The sequence below is a fragment of the Peromyscus maniculatus genome, chromosome 10, assembly GCF_049852395.1.
Source record: "Peromyscus maniculatus bairdii isolate BWxNUB_F1_BW_parent chromosome 10, HU_Pman_BW_mat_3.1, whole genome shotgun sequence".
NCBI classification, from domain to species: Eukaryota; Metazoa; Chordata; class Mammalia; order Rodentia; family Cricetidae; genus Peromyscus; species Peromyscus maniculatus.
This window is the reverse complement of record NC_134861.1, coordinates 8,121,229-8,140,100: the sequence shown is the minus strand read 5'-3', so window position 1 is coordinate 8,140,100 and position 18,872 is coordinate 8,121,229. Positions and strand designations below refer to the sequence as shown.

General features: G+C 43.4%; 1 protein-coding gene across 4 annotated transcripts in view; it reads left to right on the top strand.

Annotated features, from left to right (window-relative positions):
* The window catches only part of Nf2 (NF2, moesin-ezrin-radixin like (MERLIN) tumor suppressor), an 88,337-nt gene that overhangs the window by 24,007 nt on the left and 45,458 nt on the right, over positions 1-18,872 (top strand). For all 4 annotated transcript variants that reach the window (XM_015991740.3, XM_006972955.4, XM_042285702.2 and 1 more), the window contains exons 2-4: positions 7,722-7,847; positions 9,822-9,944; positions 12,181-12,264. In XM_015991740.3, coding sequence (XP_015847226.1) covers positions 7,722-7,847; positions 9,822-9,944; positions 12,181-12,264 — 333 coding nt within the window. The remainder of the gene's footprint in view (positions 1-7,721; positions 7,848-9,821; positions 9,945-12,180; positions 12,265-18,872) is intronic.

The following is an 18,872-nucleotide window of genomic DNA, read 5'->3' as shown; positions in this document are numbered from 1 at the left end:
TAACTACCCCTTGTTTGTTCTGGGCCCAGCACTGTCTTAGCCTTTTTCAGTGTTTTAATTCACTTAATCCTTAGATCAATCTGTTGAGACAGGTTCTGTTCATTATCCTTGTTAAAGCATGAGGAAGTTCAATAACTTGCCCAAGGTCACACAGTAACAGTACTGAGATATACTGGCGGCAGATAACTCACTGTCATAGGTCAGTACCTATGCCTTTTGGGATGGTTCCTGGAAAGAAGCCCCAATATCTTGAGGTGTCCATCTTGTGTAATGATTAAACTTGCCTTCTGTGTGTCTAGAATGGAACCACTTTTGTTCCATTCTTAGGAGCCTGGAGAAAATAGTCACTAGATTACTTTCTGGGTTCTGTGTTTAGATGCCAGAAGTAGAATTAGACAGCTGACAAAACAATGTGTTTAGATGCTGGAGATTTTACTGTTGTTTTGTTGGTTTTTGAGACAGGGTCTCATTATGTAGTCTTGGCTGGACTGGAGTTCACTCTGTAGACCAGGCTGGCCTCAAACTCACAGGGATCCATCTGCCTCTGCCTCCCGAGTGCTGGGATTAAAGGTGTGGGCTGCTACACCCAGTGCCTATCCTGTAACACAAATCTTCAAAGGTCTTATTAATAGAAAACCCGGAGCCAGATATTGGGGTAAATTCTAAAAGATCAGAGAAGCAAAACAAGCCACAACCAACCTCACCTTGTCTACTCCTCAGCTGGTCTTGTTTCCTCAGACTGAAAGCCTCTGAGTCCTCACCTGAATGGATTGGATCTCCACTGAACTGTTTAAAAGCCTCTAGTTCCTGGTCCTCATACCTTATATACCTTTCTGCTTCCTGCCATCACTTCCTGGGATTAAAGGCGTGTGTCCTTCCCAAGCAAAGACATGAGATCTCAAATGCTGGGATTAAAGGTGTGTGCCACCATGCCTGGCTCTGTTTCCAGTGTGGCCTTGAACTCACAGAGATCCAAACGGATCTCTGCCTCCGGAATGCTAGGATTAAAGGAGTGTGCTACCATTGCTTGACTTCTGTGTTTAATATAGTGGCTGTTCTGTTCTCTGATCCCAGATAAGTTTATTAGGGTGCACAATATATTGGGGGACACAGTAGATCACCACACTGTCCCTTGTTTTGTTTTTTGAGAGAGTCTTACTATATAACTCAGGCTGACATTGAACTTCTCATTCATCCTGCTTCATGTTAGGATTACAGGTGTGTGCCACCATGTGTGGCCATAATTTGGTTCTCCAGGTTTTTTTTTTTTTTGTTTTTGTTTTTTTTGTGTGTGTGTGTGTGTGTGTGTGTGTGTGTGTGTGTGTGTGTGGGAGAGAGAGAGAGAGAGAGAGAGAGAGAGAGAGAGAGAGAGAGAGAGAGAGAGAGAGAGAGAGAGCACACGAGCGCACTTGTGTGAGCTTGTGTGTAGCTGTGTAGATCAGAGAAATTTAGAAAAGTGCAAAGAACATTTCTTTCATAACTGCTTGGACCCAAGTGCAGACACACTGTTCCTTCAGGCTGTCATGACTTTCCTTTTGTCAGCCTTCTCCACAAGACCCAGCTCAGCCAATGTCTCCTCACTGTAGCCCCTTTCCCCAGGTCTCCTGGGCTCACGTGTGCTGAGAAAATGGGAGATTTCTTTTCCACCGATGGGTCCTGAGGATCAAACTCAGGTAGTCAGTCTTGGTGGCAGGGTGTCTTTACCTTTGAACCATGTCACAGGCTCAGTTTGGTTCTTTTGTAAATTCGGACATATTTCCCAATCAAACTAAAATATTTTAATTCCCCTAAAGAACCCTTTTGCTCTAGACCTTTGCATATAGTATTCTCTCTGCCTGCAACACCTCTCCCTCCAGTCTCATCCAAACCCAATCTTCACTTGGCTTCTCTTTTCCACCAGGAGACAATTTAGATGTCATTTCTGTGAGAAGGGGGTTTGCTTTCTTAGGAGTTCCCACAGTTCCTGGGTATCCCTGTCGTAACACAAGTGTTTCCATGCTGAAACCCTCACCTGTGATCATCTGTTCTTGGCTGACTTCTATTCAAAACCTATAAAAGTGAAGACTTGTCCCTGTCCCCCAGTGAGCCCCCTGTACCTTGGTCTGTAGTTGAACACAATGTGTATTCACTAACTGTGCTCTAAGCCTCTGAGCCTTGGGTTTTACTGAATTTTTTTTTCATACAATATCATGAATTTTTGGGGGTTTTGTTTGTTTGTTTTGTTGGTTTTTCAAGACAGGATTTCTCTGTGTAACAGCTCTATGTCCTGGAACTAGCTCTGTAGACCAGGCTGACCTTGAACTCAGAGATCAGCCTGCCTCTGCTTCCAAAGTGCTGGGACTAAAGGCGTGCGCCACCACTGCCCGAGAGCCTTGGGTTTTCAAGTCATCTAGTCAGTGATATTAGATAGCTGCTGAGTGTGTCTTGTGTACTCTGTATACTCTCCGTTGGTCACTAGGGATGATGACTAATGCTGCTTCTAGTTAGAAGTGCCTACAGTCTAGAGAGACCTTCAGATGACAATGAGTCACTTCAAAGCATCAAATTAACATAGAACAATCGTGGTCAGGCAAGCCATCTTGTACCAAGGAAGCCCAGCCTCCCTTCCACAGGAACTTGAGAACTCTCTAGAGCACCCATGGCCAACAGTTCTTGTTTATATAGACGCAGAAACTCAAATAAGGAAGACAAAGAAAGCCTCATGCATTTGAGGAAGAACATGTTGGAAAGCATAACTTTTTTTTTTTTTTTGGTTTTTCGAGACAGGGTTTCTCTGTGTAGCTTTGCGCCTTTCCTGGGACTCACTTGGTAGCCCAGGCTGGCCTCGAACTCACAGAGATCCGCCTGGCTCTGCCTCCCGAGTGCTGGGATTAAAGGCGTGCGCCACCACCGCCTGGCGGAAAGCATAACTTTTTATAGGTAACATGTGGAGATTAAATTTAACCCAACAGAAAGCTTCTGATTTTTTGTTTCTTTGATTTTTTAAAAAATAATTTATTTAACTTTATTTTATGTGCATTTATTTTAGGTGTCAGATCCCCTAGAACTGGAGTTACAGACAGTTGTGAGCTACCTTGTGGTTGCTGGGAATTGAACCCGGGTCCTCTGGAAGAGTAGATAGTGCTCTTAACTTCTGAGCCATTTCTCCAGCCCTGATTGTTGGTTTTTTTGCTTGCTTGTTTGGTTGGTTGGTTTTTGAATCTCTCTGTATAGACAAAGCTGGTCCCCTGCCTCAACCTCTCAAGTGCTAGGATTCCAGGTGTAAGGCCAACATGTTTGGTCAAAAAACTTATTAATTGCTTAAAGATTTCTTTTGTTTTGGAATGAGGTCCCACTGTATTATGTAGCGTTATCATGGACTCCTAGGCTCAGCCAATCTTCCTGTCTCACCTTAGAATGTTGTATTTTATAAATGAAGGTCTTTAAGTCTTTTAAAAAATACTTATATTTATTTACTTTGTGTCTGTGTGTGGGCACATATATGGAGGTCAGAGGATGACCTGTTGTGGGGGTCAGCTCTCTCCTACCACGTGGGTCCCAGAGAATGAACTTGGGTTCCTAGACTTCTTTGTGGCATATGCAGCTGAGCCAGCTCTCCAGCTCAGAGGGCTGGAAGCTTAAATATATTTAGGACATCTCTACTTTGCTTCCTTCCTTCCTTCCCTCCTCCTCCTCCTTTTTTTTTTAAATTGAGACAGGGTAGACTTGGTTGACCTGGAACTTACTATCTAGACCAGGCTAGTCTTGAACTCACAGAGATCTGCCTGCCTATGCTTCCTGAGTGCTGGGATTAAAGGCGTGTGCCACCAGGCCACTTGCTTTCTTTGGTTTAACTAATCTTGTCTAAAACTTAATTGCTCATCTGTTTTCGCCAAACCTGCTGCTTTTTCTGTATTTCTTCTCTTTTTAGTGGGATACCGGGTGCTCAAGCCGGAAACGCAGGTCGGTGTCCTTGAGCTTTTCTCCCTCTAGCCTGTTCAAGTGCTGCTTCTGGGCCTGCCTCCTTCCGCTTCCCAGCCTCTCTCTCCCTCGCCGTCTTGATGACAGGAGGGGGTCATCTGCTCTGTGCTCTTGTCTGTCCTGCAACTGTTCCTTCCCTGAAACTTATTCTCCACCCTGGTGGCATAAGTCCTCAAAGCCTAAGGCTGTCTGCTGAAGGGAGCCACCTGCTCCAGCCTCCAGTGTCGTCCCACCACCCCACTCCAGAGGTTGGCTGTCAGTGCCGGTCACAGCACATAGACTTGCAGGTCCCTGGAGTGATCATGGTGTTTTGTTTTTGTTTCTAAGATAGTGTTCCTTCCCTCCATCACTGAACCTTTACTTGTTCTTCAAGTCTCCTCTGACCTGAGTTCTTGCCTTTTTCTCCCACAGACACCCTGCTTTCGCCATTGTATAGCTTCAGTGTGTGACACTTGGTATGCTCTACAGTTCTTGTTGGAAAACGGGCTCTGTCCACAGAGGGCTGTGAATGAGCTGTGTCTGACTCTTCTCAGAGGGTTCTGTCTCAGTATTGGTCACTTACTGGCCAAGGTAAAAAGATCTGATGATCACAGAACTGGAAAAGGGTGTTTGTGAGACAAGGGGTTTGCCTGCCTTGGATCACCATGAGAAAACAGACCAGTGTTTATTTTGATAGACTGCCAAATAATTGGTGACTCAGTTTACTTAGTTTTACAAAAAGAGCGTGGATTCACAGTGGGTGACTCCTGAGGCTCATTTCCAGCTCCAATAGTCAATGATTCTTTGCACCAATGTTAGGTATAAGTAGGGAAAATAATGTAAGTAGGGCATTCTGGATTGTTCTGAGAATTGTTTCTTCACTTTATTGCAAGCTCCATGGGACAGTGACATTGTCTTTTGCAGTTAACAAAAAGTAGGCCTGCATTTTAAAAACGAAGAAATAGAAGGGTCCAGGAAAGCTGCAATAACACAGTATTACGTTGAGGTTTTCAGCTCCCCAGTGTGGAAGCTCACTCGTTGTCCCGTGGGAGCTTTCCTTCCAGGTCTACTCACCCTGCTTGCTGACAGCCCTTTGTGCCAAGGCCTGACCTGACTGTGGCTGTGAGTTATGGTGGATTGGGAGTGATGTCCTGATCCTCTTGGCCCTCGGATGTTTAACTTCTCCAAGTTAATGCCTGTTCTTTAGTGGCACATTATCTTGTGGCAAGGTAGGCATTTATAATTTATATACTGTGTGCTGCTTAAAATAGAGACAAGAGGAGAATCAGCATCCTGAAGCTTCCAGTTCTTCAAAATCACATTTCTTCAGTTAAGTCTGCCTGTAGGAATTAAGACCTTCAAAGAATTAAGAAACCCTGTCTCCAGTTGTCAAATGGGTGTGCTTATTATCTAGCCTTATAAAAGGGAGAAAGCAATTATATTTTTAAAATAAAACTCAGTTTTTCCTAATCAAAAATCTCTAAAGACTTCCATCTTTGCCGTATTCCAGGGACCTGACTATAGTCAGAGGGTGTGGGGCCAAGGTTGCAGGACAGATAGGAGAAATGCCTTGCTTGGCAAAGGACCAAAGCCAGTATGCCACTTGTGTGCTGTGATCTTGGTGTCCTACCATTTGGGTTGCTGGCTCTGGCTGCAAACACAGAGAGAGATGGCTCTCCTGTTGAGTACCTGAAGAGGACTCTGTTCATTCACATCTATTGAAGCTAGGAGTATAGTTCAATGGTGGAATACTTGCCTAAGAAGTGCAAGACCCCATTTGATCCCTAATACTTGGGGTGGGGGAAGAGGTAAAGGGGTGGGCAAGATGGCTAGTGGGTAAAGGCACTAACTGTACAAGCCTGTCTACAAGAGTGATCCCCAGAGCCATATAAAGGTCTAAGGAGAGAACCAACTTCACCACATTGTCCTCTGAGCTCCACATATCCATGGCACACACCCAACACAAACATTGAGGTCAACCTCTGGTTCCTCAGGATCCATTCACCTTGTTCATGTTTTTAATTTTATTTATTTATTGGAGGTGTGTGTGTAGTGTGAATGCAATCGTGTGTGGTTAGAGGGAGACAGGGTTTTTCTGTGTACCCCTGACTGTCCTGGAACTTGCTCTGTAGATCAGGCTGGCCTCAAACTTGGAGATCTTCTTGCCTCTGCTTCTGGCTTTTTTTTTTTTTTTTTTTTTTTTTTTATTATTATTAAAGTAGATGCTCACTGGGACCTGGGTTCCTTTATTAAGCTAGGCTGGTTGGCACCCCACACCCCTCCAGTGCTGGGATTACAAGTATGGGCCACCACAACCAACTTCTTTTTGTGTGTGTGTGGGGGGGGTGCTGTTTCAAGAGGGTTTCACTGTGTAGTGAACTCATTTTCTTGGAACTCATTCTGTAGACGAGGCTGGCCTCAAACTCACAGAGATCTGCTTCCTGAGTGCCGGAATTAAAGGCGTGTGCCACAGCTGCCGGGCTCACAACCAACTTTTTACATGAGTGCTGGGTTCAAACTCAGGTTCTCAGGCTTAAGTTTAAACAAACACTTCACTGAGCTGTCTCCCTGGAGAGTGGAGGTTTCCTAATGGGGGGCGGGAGAAGAGCAGATACTTCTGCAATCAGGTGGCCTTATCTTTCCCTTACATTTGCATCTCAGGATCACTCAAGCATATGTTTCATATGATCATAACTGTATTCAAGTGTTTATTTGAATTTTTTTTTGATATATGGGGTAGCTGGGGTGGTTTTCTGGCAAGCAGTAGCTAAGAGGTTAATACAGGAAAAACCTAGTTGACTGAAAGCCACTAGATGGCAACATTTACTCAGCTGCCTTGCATCCTCTTTCCCTATGAAGATGTTTGAGCTTTTCCAGCCACACCATTGATTTTTTTTTTTGAGACAGGGTTTCTCTGTGTAGCTTTGCGCCTTTCCTGGATCTTGTTCTGTAGACCAGGCTTGCCTCGAACTCACAGAGATCCACCTGCCTCTGCCTTCCGAGTGCTGGGATTAAAGGTGTGCGCCACCACCGCCCGGCTCTTTCCAGCTACACCATTGAATAGCAGAGAAAAAGAAAAAGGGTTAGCTGTGATTCAGGTCTTTGGAAAGTGAGGCTATGAATAAACATGCCATAGTTAATTTGTATATTCGTTGCTTGGGTTTGGACATTGAGCATTTAGAATTGCTTGTTGTGCCTGTGGACAAGTTGCTTCTGTTTGGGCCCAACCAGGCATCCTGATAGAGACCTGCAACTGGCCTATTTGCTCTTTCCTTGTTCTGCTCTGCAATTTGTGGCTTACAACCATATATTTAATATTTTTCCTAGTAAAAGTAGTCTTTAAGTTAAAAAGAGAATACTTACCTTTTATCAAAAGGCAGTCATGACTTAAAAACAACAACAAACAAAAAACCCAACAACATCTCAAGGGAGTTAGTGTCTCACAAACTAGCCATCTTCCTGGGCTAATTTAGGAGGCTTGACTTTCCTAAATGAGGCTGCCTATTTACCAGGTTTCCTAAATTAGCAGCTTCGGGGATCCTGAGCTCTGTACGGAACTGTCCAAGGAGGTATTGTGTGTGCTCCGCAGCGACTGAGCCATTAAGCTCTAATTGGTATTTTCCCACTCATGGTTTTGTGTGGGAAGCTTTAAGATTATTTAGGAATTCAGTGCTGCTCATCAGACATTTTGGTGATAGTAGAGAGTGCTGACAACAGTTTTGTGTGTGAGCTGATTATGATTTTTGCTCACATCATCCTTCCCTGTTGGTTTGTTATTGCAGATGAAATGGAAAGGGAAAGACCTGTTTGATTTGGTGTGTCGGACGCTGGGGCTTCGGGAAACCTGGTTTTTTGGACTGCAGTACACAATCAAGGACACCGTGGCTTGGCTCAAAATGGACAAGAAGGTTGGGCTCGATCTCCATGAAACCAGTGGGGGAGGCTTATGCTTTCTGGTTTTGGTTTTGGTTTCTGTTTTTTTTTTTTGTTTGTTTGTTTGTTTTTGTTTTTCCCTAAGCCTGCACTTAGCTTATTTGCTCATTGTTGGAGTATCACAAGGATATGGTAAAGAAGGGGGCACATTTTAATATTAAGTCATGTATGTAGGAAACAGGTCCTGCAGGCATTTCTGCTCTCCACAGACTCCCAGACAAGCAGGATTCACCAGGCCTAAATCTTGACCAGCTTTTCTGCCCGTTGTCACTACCCTGTTTGCTTTTTGGGGTTAGTTTATTGAACCAATAGTCAGGTTTTAGGGATGGCATTACTATTATCTTTGTATGCTTCAAAAAACAAAAACAATAACCTCAACAGTTTATGTCTTTGAGAGATTCTCCTGGGGCTCGTGTTCTTTTTTTATTTTTTAATAAGTCTTTGAGAACACCAAGACTTAATCATTAATGAAACCTAAGGAATAAAGAGCCTGAGATGAAAGAGCAATGCCCGTTTCCTCCTCAGGATTCTCTGGGGTTTCTTAATCACGTGAAATCTAGGTTTCTAGTAATTTGAGGTGGCTTGGGAAATGGCTATGGCTTAGGGAAGCTGCCCATTTATGGGTTCATATATTCACGCAAAGATATGCCTATCTATTCTCCTGGCCACTTCACAGTGGAGACAGCTGGAGAACAGGGCCAAAAGACCCGAGTCCAAAGTATAATTCTTTCGAGACAGGGTTTCTCTGTGTAGCTTTGGAGCCTGTCTTGAATCTCACTTTGTAGATCAGGCTGGCCTCGAACTCACAAAGATTCACCTGGATCTGCCTCCCGAGTGCTGGGATTAAAGGCGTGCACCACTACTGCCCGGCCCATGTCTAATTCTGACCCTAAATGGTGCTCCTGTCAATTGCCCCTGAAGTTATCTACTGCATAACATGGTAACCAACAAGAGTCTCCTCTTACTAATGTTAAGTGAGATGTTCAAATTGTGTTTGCAACATGGATATGGTGATCTCTTTCGTGCTTAGAACTCCTTTGGTTGTCTGTTTCAATGGTCATTCCCAATTACTAGAAACTCTAAATGCCACAAAGAGCCAGTGCCGAGGAAGGCAACTAGATTAGACTTATTTTGAGTCCCTTGGGGACTGCTGCTGGAATTTGGGCAAGCATATGGAGAGTTATATAGCAGACACAGCAAAGCTTTCTGTATCTTTTTATGATTCTCAGCAAAGTGAGTTTTAAATCATACCTGAATGTTAGCCAAATGGATATTAGATTGGGGGCATCAGGAGTCATAGAACCTGCTGCTCAAGGGAAATAAATTATGACACATGTTAATGGAGCCTGGTAGTATGTTTATGTCCTGAAATGAAATTCCCTCTGGAGAGCAGATGTCCAAGCTTTTCAGGGGGTGGGTGGGATTGTTAGAAGATTAAAGACAGTGGTTTACTTACTGCACTGCAAGCATTTTGTGGCCATCTCGGAAAGATTCCAGGAACAAAGCATCGCCATGATGGCCATGTTTCACTTCTAGTATTTATAACATATAAATGATGTCACAAAAATCTAGTTTAAGCTGTATTCCAGTGGAACCTATTAGAGTGGGCAGTAAGAAAAAAGAATAAAGGATAATGCCCAAGATCTTTGAGTTATACATTCTGGTTTGTAACTATTTTCCGTGGCTTTGAGAACACTGATGCTGTCACCGTAGCTCTGCTCACCCCTTGGGTTTATTGATTGGTTTAGTTCAGAACCCCCTGTGCGAAGTGGATATTATCTCCTGCTATGGATGGCTTTGTGAATGCTTCCAATTGTAGAAACACAGCCTTTGGGAAATGGGATGAATGCAACCGGGGAAGGGATTTATACCTTCCCTGCACAGCGTGCTTTGATGGTAGTCCATGAAGAGGAACCAGCACAGCATGTCTTTTGCTCTGAATTCTGCAGGTGTTGGATCATGATGTTTCGAAGGAAGAACCAGTTACCTTTCACTTCCTGGCCAAATTTTATCCTGAGAATGCTGAGGAGGAGCTAGTTCAAGAGATCACGCAACACTTATTTTTCTTACAGGTACACCAGCCCATGTTATCTCCCCCAGTTCTAAGAGGACCAATTTGAGTATGGTTGCAAAAGCAGCCCAGGTGAACCCTTAGAGTTGGCCACAAATGCTTCTACACTGCAGAAAATGTTTTGCCTCCAAATAGTCCTTTGAGTTCAGGAATGGGGAAAAAAATCCTGAGAATAGAACTTTGCCCATGTGGTGAGAATTGATGTCAGATGAAATTGCAGAGGTGTGATGATGAAGAATAGTAGAAGCAGTTACCCAATATATAAACCTCTGTGAACATACATCCCAGGTTCCTCTAGCTAACTTGAAAGTTCTCTGAGGTTATAAAGAAAAGCTTCAGAGGCTTAGCAGGAAGTTTCTTTAAAGTTCAAGATCTGCCATCATCAAGGCAGTTCTTTGGAATGGCAGTGACTCTTGGTCTGACCCATGCCGAAGGTATTTCAGACATCCCGTTCTGCACTACTCTGGGTGTATATTGTCATTTCCTCCTTCCCTGGAGTGCAAGCTCCTTAGAGACAGTCTCGTTGAATATGCAGTTGGTGTTCTTAAGTCATTCTTAACCAAACTGAAGAAGTTAGGCATTCCAGATTACAGGTTGACCATCTAGGAGCACAGGGAGCTGCTTCCTTTAAGGAAGGAAACCGTGTTTTGTCATTGTCAGAGCCTTCCCAGTTTCATGGCTATCTGTAGTGTGACTCATGCTGAAGCTGCTTATGTGTCCCAGGGTGCCCCACTGTCCACGATGTAAAAGATTGTAACAGGGCATTGAGTACATTGATTTCCCAGAAATACATCTGTGATTTTTTTACACAATCCTTGTAATATGAAGCCTCTGTGTATTGTGTTCATGATATAGTACGTGAAAATGATATTACTCTCCATATAATGCTGTGTTGTGTTGTGTTGTTAAGAGGTTCTCACTCCATAGATAAGGCTGGCCTTGAACTTGAGATCTTTTTGCTTCAGCCTCTGGAATGCTGGGATGTGTGTCCCATGCCTGGCTAAATAGTTTCTTTTACAAAGGAGTTCCACACATGTGTGCATGTGTGCATGTTTTAGGTCAAAAGGTAGCCCTTTCAGATTTTTTCTGTTATGGCTTCTTCTTTTCTCTTTGTAAAGAAACTAGGAGACTCGAAGGTTTCACTGTTTCAGAACATCTCAGCTTTCATTTTCTCTTAGTTTTAAAACCTGGGGGCCGGGGCTGGGGGTGGGGATAGTGTATGTGAGAATGAAGCCACATGAAGAGTCTTTGGGGCTTGGGGATGCAGCTGTCTATAGAATGCTTGCCTTGTATTTATGAAGCCTTGGGTTCCAACCCCAGTGTTGTGTAAACAGAGCATAGTGTACTTTTGTAATCCACAGGAGGATCAGAAGTTCAGAGTCATCTTTAGTTATGTAGAGAGTTCAAGACCACCTCAAGCTACATGAGGCCAGAATACCTTAGTACTATAGAAATGGCTTTCCTGTGAGTACCTGAGGCAGCACCTGTCCCCTGTGACTTTTGCTTGATCTTCCTTCATATTGTGATGTTAGATTGTTTTTGTGAGTAAGCAGGGCAACATTTACTAATAGGAATCTGTGAAAAGAGTTAGATTTGCTTAATGTACCCCCACTTCATGTGGTTCTCTTGTCCTTGTGTCTGGAACATCATACACTGCACCACTGTATGGAATTAGGTGCAATGAGATATGTTAATTCAACATTATAGCTTAGGAATTGTATTTCCTGAACCTCATGTGTACTTAAAAGTTGAATCGATCAAATTTTATTACTTCCTTTTTCCTTAGAGCAGCACATTGGAAGTAATGACTTTTTCTACAGTCATAATTCAGTGGCCTTGATGACTTTTGTCTTGTATGAAGATTTGAAAGTAGACTCCATCTCCTCTAGTACTGTGAGTGCTCCACCGGGGCCAAGACTGAGACAGAGTGCAGCTACCCTTAGTCATTGCCCCGGTCAGTGTCTGCTGTAATCAAGCAGATCCTATTTACTCCTCAGCCTTGACTCTGAGGACAAGAGATAGGGCTTTTGTGCAGCTATCTTACTGATAACTTCTCAGTGGCTGAACTCTCCACTGGTCTGCAACACTTTTTTTAAGAAGCCCCCTTTGTCAGAAAATCGTTAATAGGCTGCTCTGGCAGCCCTCGTTTGGAGTTCCCTGCAGCCGTCTGCTGTGACAGGCGCCACTGCTGTCTTCCACACGTGCCGTCTCATCTCTCTCACTCATTGCCCTTTCAGGTGAAGAAACAGATTTTGGATGAAAAGATCTACTGCCCTCCTGAGGCTTCAGTGCTCTTGGCTTCCTACGCTGTCCAGGCCAAGGTGGGTGCAAAGAAAGAAAAATGTATTCTTCCTCAACATTAACTTATTACAGCCTGGCTCCAATCTTCCGTTTCTTTGGATTTTGAGGACTTCAGAACAACTTGCCCCCAAAAATGAGATGTCATGAGAGTTGGGCATCTACCTTTGCTGCCTCAGCTTCTGTGTATTTGTGTGTATTTGTGTGTGTGTGTGTGTGTGTGTGTGTATGTGTTGTGTATACAAGTGACAAGCATATCATTCTAATGACTTACAATTCATTCTAAGTGAATTTATTCAAAAAGATGAATTTTCTGTGTAATCTCATTATGCACATGTGGTTCATTACATTCATCACATCAGCTTTGTTTTATTAGTCAGGGAAAGTGCGTTTATGGTCTCTAATTATGATCAAATGAGGCCTTTAGGTCAGTAAGACCCAGATTCTCCATCCAAACTTATCTTTCCAGAGGCCATATGCTTAGAAGCTGCACGCCTGGTGAGGTCCCAGTGGGCATACTTTGTGCGTGTGGCTAGGAGCTGGGTCTTTTGAGCCTGCTTCATCCATTAGTGTTATCTCATTAGTCTAAAGTCATTCACTCTTGTTTAGACAGCAGACCAGGAGTGGTGGGAGAGGAACATCTTTGAGTATTAGGTTTTTGTCCAATCGTATAAGGCCATCTAGAGTGTTTCATGACCCTTGGATTTTCCACCTCAATCACATTTTTAATACAACTTCAGGTCAAAGTCAGGAATGACTTGTTTGCCATTTGAGTTGGGAAAAGGACTTCGAAGTATGTATGCTGGTCAGGCTAGTAGAAGCACAGAGTCAGTTTAATCATTTGATGACTCAGTGTCTGCTGAGTAGTCACAAGGCATGGGACGTGAGGCTTGTTAACTGTCAGATGCAGGCACTAGAGCAAGTTCTGCTCTCAGTGATTCTCCCAGGTCATTGGTACCTTCATGGGTAAAGCTAGAGATAGAATCTATGGCTTTAGAATTGTATTTTATGCCTTCCTTGAAAAAGGAGTAATTGAGAAAACAGGAAATGGGCTGTGGTTCACGTAAAGCATATGCTCCTTTGATGCTTTGATCAAGAATATTAGTAACGGGAAAAGGTATCCTTTCCGTCCTAACAGGACAAAGCCGTCATCATTCCTCTCATTAAACCCATGCACTTTGGGCTCAGATGAGTTCCTTCATGTGTGCTTTCTTCTGTTTGAGACCCAAGCACTCAAGGATATTATCTCAGTCTCAGAGGCTATGGGTTTGGGGTCACAGATTCACAGGCTACCTGTGGGGGGCAGAGGGTAGGGGTCATTTTTCAAGGAACCAGCAGATGTTTGCTTGAACAGATTCCACTGCAGGAAAGCCCTACTTATTTGGCTTCTGCCAATTTGGAGATGAAAGTGATTCACAGACAACATATGTGGTTCATATGGGGGTGGGTGCTCTTAACTATTTTTTTCTGGTGTTAAATTTAGGAATCTTACAAATAAAGGTAGGTAATCTCTAGCTTTTAAAGTCTGTATTCAGGCTGGGCATGGTAGTGCACACCTTTAATACTAGGCAGGGCAGTCAGATCCCTGTGAGTTCCAGGCCAGCAAGGGGTTGTAAAGTGAGGCCCTGTTTGCATTCAGGAAAACAGGGCCTACTCTAACAATGTTACCAGTTTAATAACTACTCGTTATTAGTGAGAAGATATTTAGGACGAGCTATATCCATGATGTGTGCAAAGTGCTCAACAGACTGTTCACAAGATGATAGTTCATGTAGTATAGTTTGGAAGCCAAGGCTTGTGCTTGTTTTCCTGACGACAAAATAAAAGGTTAGAGAAGATGAATGAGCTAGGCGTAGTGGTGCACGCCTTTAATCCCACCACTTGGGAGGTGGAAGCAGGCGGATCTCTGTGAATTCGAGGCCAGCCTGGTCTACAGAGTGAGTTCCAGGACAGCCAGGCCTACACAGAGAAACCCTTCTCAAAAAAAGAAAAAAAAAGTTAAAAGTTTGTTCAAAATCACAATACTTATATGTTATTTTTGTACTTGTGAAATGTCCAAGCTACTTGTTTTGTTGTGTTTTGTTTTCATGGTATCGGGGTTGGAACCCAAAGCCCTGCACATGTGAGGCAAGTGCTCTACCATATAGTTGTTACCTGCCTCTCCATGAGGATTGGAGCTGTGGAGGGAGGGGAAGAGGGTGGAGCCAGACTGGAGACCCCGTATAGTTCGTTACCTGCCTCTCCATGAGGATTGAAGCAGTGGAGGGAGGGTGGAGTCAGACTGGAGACCCCGCTGTCTGGGCCACCTGACCCAGTACCTTGTTCCTGCCCCATACTGTCTAGTGAGGTGTGTGGAGGTCAGGCATTAATTTTCACTAAATTCTAGTTTCATTTACAAGATGAAACAACCTCGTGCTGGAGAGATGGCTCAGTGGTTAAAAAGCACTGGCTGCTCTTCCAGAGGACCCAGGTTCAATTTCCACAACTGCATACAGCTCACTACTGTCTGTAGCTCCAGCTCCGGGGGTCTTACACCTTACCGCAGACATGTATGAAGGCAAAGTACCAATGCACATAAAGTATAAATAAACAAATAAAGATAACCTGAACTTTTCAGTAAGCCATACTGGCTCCTTCCATTATGTGCAGTTTGTTTTCATCCTAGCCTTTCTAAAACAGAAAGGAACTGTAAAAACATGGAGGGGAAGTGGAATCGAGCTCATTAACACATGGAACATAATTATGTGCAAATGTATTCATTACAGTATTTCAGCTGTTGGAATGATACAGACACACTTAATTCCAAAGCATAAAGAAACAATTAACTTCAAAGTATAAATACAAATATTAATCACATGGTTCAGTCAACATGAACCATATTTCTTGGTTCTTGTTTGAGTTATGCTAGAATCAAAAGAACAGATCAGTCACATGACAAACGAAACCATCTTGCAATTTTTAAGCCACCTGTTGGATTTTATATGGACAATTTGGTGTTTCAAATGTGTTTTTCTTTCTTTCCTGAATGTGTTTGTACTGAAAATTACTAGGAGAGAATAGGATGTCATTCATGAATCTTGGTGCTGCCAGTAGGATCTTTCAGAAGGAAGAAAAGGATAGTGGAAGATGGAGCTGGAGAGATGGTCAGCCACTGAGAGTGTTTACTGTTCTTGAATCTGGGCACCTACATGGCAGCTTACAACTGCCTGTCACTCCAGTTCTGAGGGATTCAGTGCCCTCTTCTGGTCTCTGAGGGCTCCTGCACACGTGTGCTACACATATACTCGCTCACAAAGGCTCACACATATACACAGAAATTAAAAACGAATGAGTCTGTCCAGACTTTATGGTGCATGCCTTTAATCCCAGCACTTGGGAAGCAGAGGCAGGAGGATCTGAGTGTTGAGGCCAGCCTGGTCCACTTGCCTAGCTTCAGGACAGCCAGGACTATATACAGAGACCTTGTCTCAAAAACAAAACAAACACAAAAAGAGTGGGAGAAGCTTAGTGTTTCTTAGTACTCTAAAGTGTCAGGGACAGTGGCTAAATGTAATTCAGTAAGAAATTGAGTACATATTAAACAAGCACAGTGGCAAGAGCTGAAGGTGAAAGCCCTTTAGGGGAGCAGGTCGTGAAAGGTCTTTCCATTAGTCTACGGGTGCTGCTGAGCCAGTGAAGGTTTTATGTTTTGCACAGAATCTTTGGTGGCTATGTAGAGAACAGATCAGCCAGGTGGTGGCTTAATCCCAGCACTTGGGAGAAAGAGGTAGGTGAATCTCGGTGAGTTTGAGGTCAGCCTGGTCCACAGAGTGAATTCCAGGTCAGCCAGGGCTACACAGAGGAACCATGTCTCAAAAAACCAAAAAAGAAAAGAAAAGGAAAGATAGACAGACAAACAAACTTTGGTTTATTAGAACTCATTTAGAACATTTGGTCTGATTTTTCCATTGCATATACAGAGAGGAACTTAATTCCCGGAAAGAGACTCCTTTTTAGCTTACGCATTTTAAGTGGCTAGGCCTTGCTCCTTTGGAGTCTGAGGCAGGAGAATTGCTCAAGCCCAGGAGTTGAGACTAGCCTGGGCAACATAGGAGATACCCACACATCTGTCCTCCTGAAAATAGGAAGACAGACAGACAGAAAGAAAGACAGAGTTGTATAAATAAATAAATAAATAAATGCTGAGCTTTTGACTTTGTAGTACTGGAGGTCAGACTCAGGTCCATAAGTACTCTGCCACTGAGCTCTATCCCCAGCCCCAGAGCAGCAAAGAGCAATTTTTTTTTGTTTTTGTTTTTGTTTTTTGAGACACAGTTTCTCTGTGTAGCCCTGACTGCCTTGGAACTTGCTCTGTAGACTGGGCTGACCTTAAACTCAGAATTCTGCCTGCCCCTGCCTCCTGAGTCCTGGGATTAAAGTTGTGTGCTAACTACTGCCTGGCAGAAGTTGATCTTTAAAAAAATTAATTACATATTTATTTATATTGTGTGTGTGCCTGCCATAGCACGCATGTGACGGTCAGAGGACTACTTAAAGGACTCAGTTCTCTCCCCTGGGTCACGTGGGTCCTGGGGATTGAACTCAGATCATCAGACTTGACTTAACAACAGGCACGTTTACCTGCTGAGGCATCTCACAGAAGATGTAGAGGTCAGAGGACAACTTCCAAGAGTTAGTTCTCTCCTTCCATCATGAGTTCCTGGGATAGAACTCAGGTCATTAGACTTGGCAGCAAGGACCTTTAACTGCTGAGCTATATCACAAGCCCAAGAGAAAGTTTTTTTTTAATTATTTTTATGTGTATCGGTGTTTTGCTTGCATGTATGCCTGTGTACCATGTGCATGCAATGTCCAAGGAGGCCAGAAGAGGGCATCAGCTATCCTGGAACTGGAGTTACAGATGATTGTGATCTGTCATGTGGGTGCTAGGAATCAAACCCAGGTCTTCTGTAAGAACAGCAAGTACTTTTTTTTTTCCTTGTATTTTCTTTTATATTAAGAGATTTTCTATTCATTTTACATATCAACCACAGATTCACCTGTCCTCCCTCCTCCAAGGCAAGGTCTTCCCTGGGGAGTCAGCAGAGCCTGGTACATTCAGTTGAGGCAGGTCCAAGCCCCTCCTCCCTGCACAGAGACTGTGCAAAGTGTCTCAGCATAGGCACTAGGATCCAAAAAGCCAGCTCATGTACTAAGGACAGGTCCCGATCCCACTACCTGGCCCACTAAACAGTTCAAGCTAAGGAACTGTCTCACTTATCCAGAGGGCCTAGTGCAGTACCATGGGGGCTCCCAGCAAGTGCTCTTAACTGCTAAGCCATGTCTCCAGCCTACCCCACCACCTCCAAGAATTTTATATTAATTGTCAGTTCCTCAAAGTGATAATGATATTTACTTGGTTTTAATTCTAAAAATTGCACATGGATCTCTTGCATGCTAAGCTACATCACTGGTCTGCATCCTCGGTCTTCCCCTTCTTGAATTTAAATTCAAGATGTTTGTAGGGCAGTATAAGATCAGGTCTTGTGGGCTCTTAAATTTAGGCAATTTACAGGTTTTTCTTTAATACAGGAATACCAAATGATGACTATAAGATTAAGCACAGGCCCACAAAATTGCAGAACTTTGAGATTCCAGCTTTCTTACCTTCACAGTAAATTCACCTTGATCTTCTCAGAATGCTTCTGTTATATAAAGAGATGAGGACTAGTCATTTCCATCTCTAGTGTGGTATGGCTTTCTTTTTATTTACTGCCTCAACACCAGCTTTTTCCCCTTTGTTTTTAATAGACATTTAAAGAGACATCAAGGTAGCTTTAATGTTGAGTGGAGTTAGTTCAGTGAAGAAGCTCTTTCAGCAGAATCTTCACCACTTCTGCATTGCTTAGATGTAATATATTTGATCAGTGTAGGAGCTGGGAGCTCGATATAATTTAATAATGGGGGTTGTTAATCTTGCAAGCTTTTGAGACCTGAATTTACAACTTTAACTTTGCATATCTGCTTACTTTTGCATTAAAATTTGGTTGGCAAGTGTTGAAAGGCTTGCAAATGCAACTAATATGGCTTTCTGTCATATCCTATGAGGTCTTCAGTAATGCAAAGGACACCGTAATGCTCATGCCCGACTTTAACCAGCACCACCCCAAAATGCTTGCCTGGATTTCTTTACAGTTTGTTCCTTGCTTTCCAGGTGAGGACACTGTGACTTAAGAGAGGGTACCTTATTTAAAGACCTCCACAGCAGCACTCTAGAGGCCCTTCAGCATCCTCTAGGGCCAGTGCTCTCATTTAAGAGAACTGAAACTTGGAGAGATTTAATCTTTTACATTTTTAAAAAATCCTTTGATCTTATTTTATGTGTATGAATGTTTTACCTTGTGTATGTGTGTGCATTTTGTGCATGCCTGTTGCCCACTGTGGCCAGAATAGAGAGATGGCTTCCCTGGAACTGTAGTTACAGATGGACCAGGCTTGAGTCTCAGCACCCATGTTGTGGCTCACAATCATCTGTAACTCCAGTTCCCAGGGATCTGATTCTTCTTCTGGCCTCCAAGGGCAGCAGGCACACACATGGGACATAGACATACAACATGCAGGTGAAACACTCATATACATAAAATGAAATAAA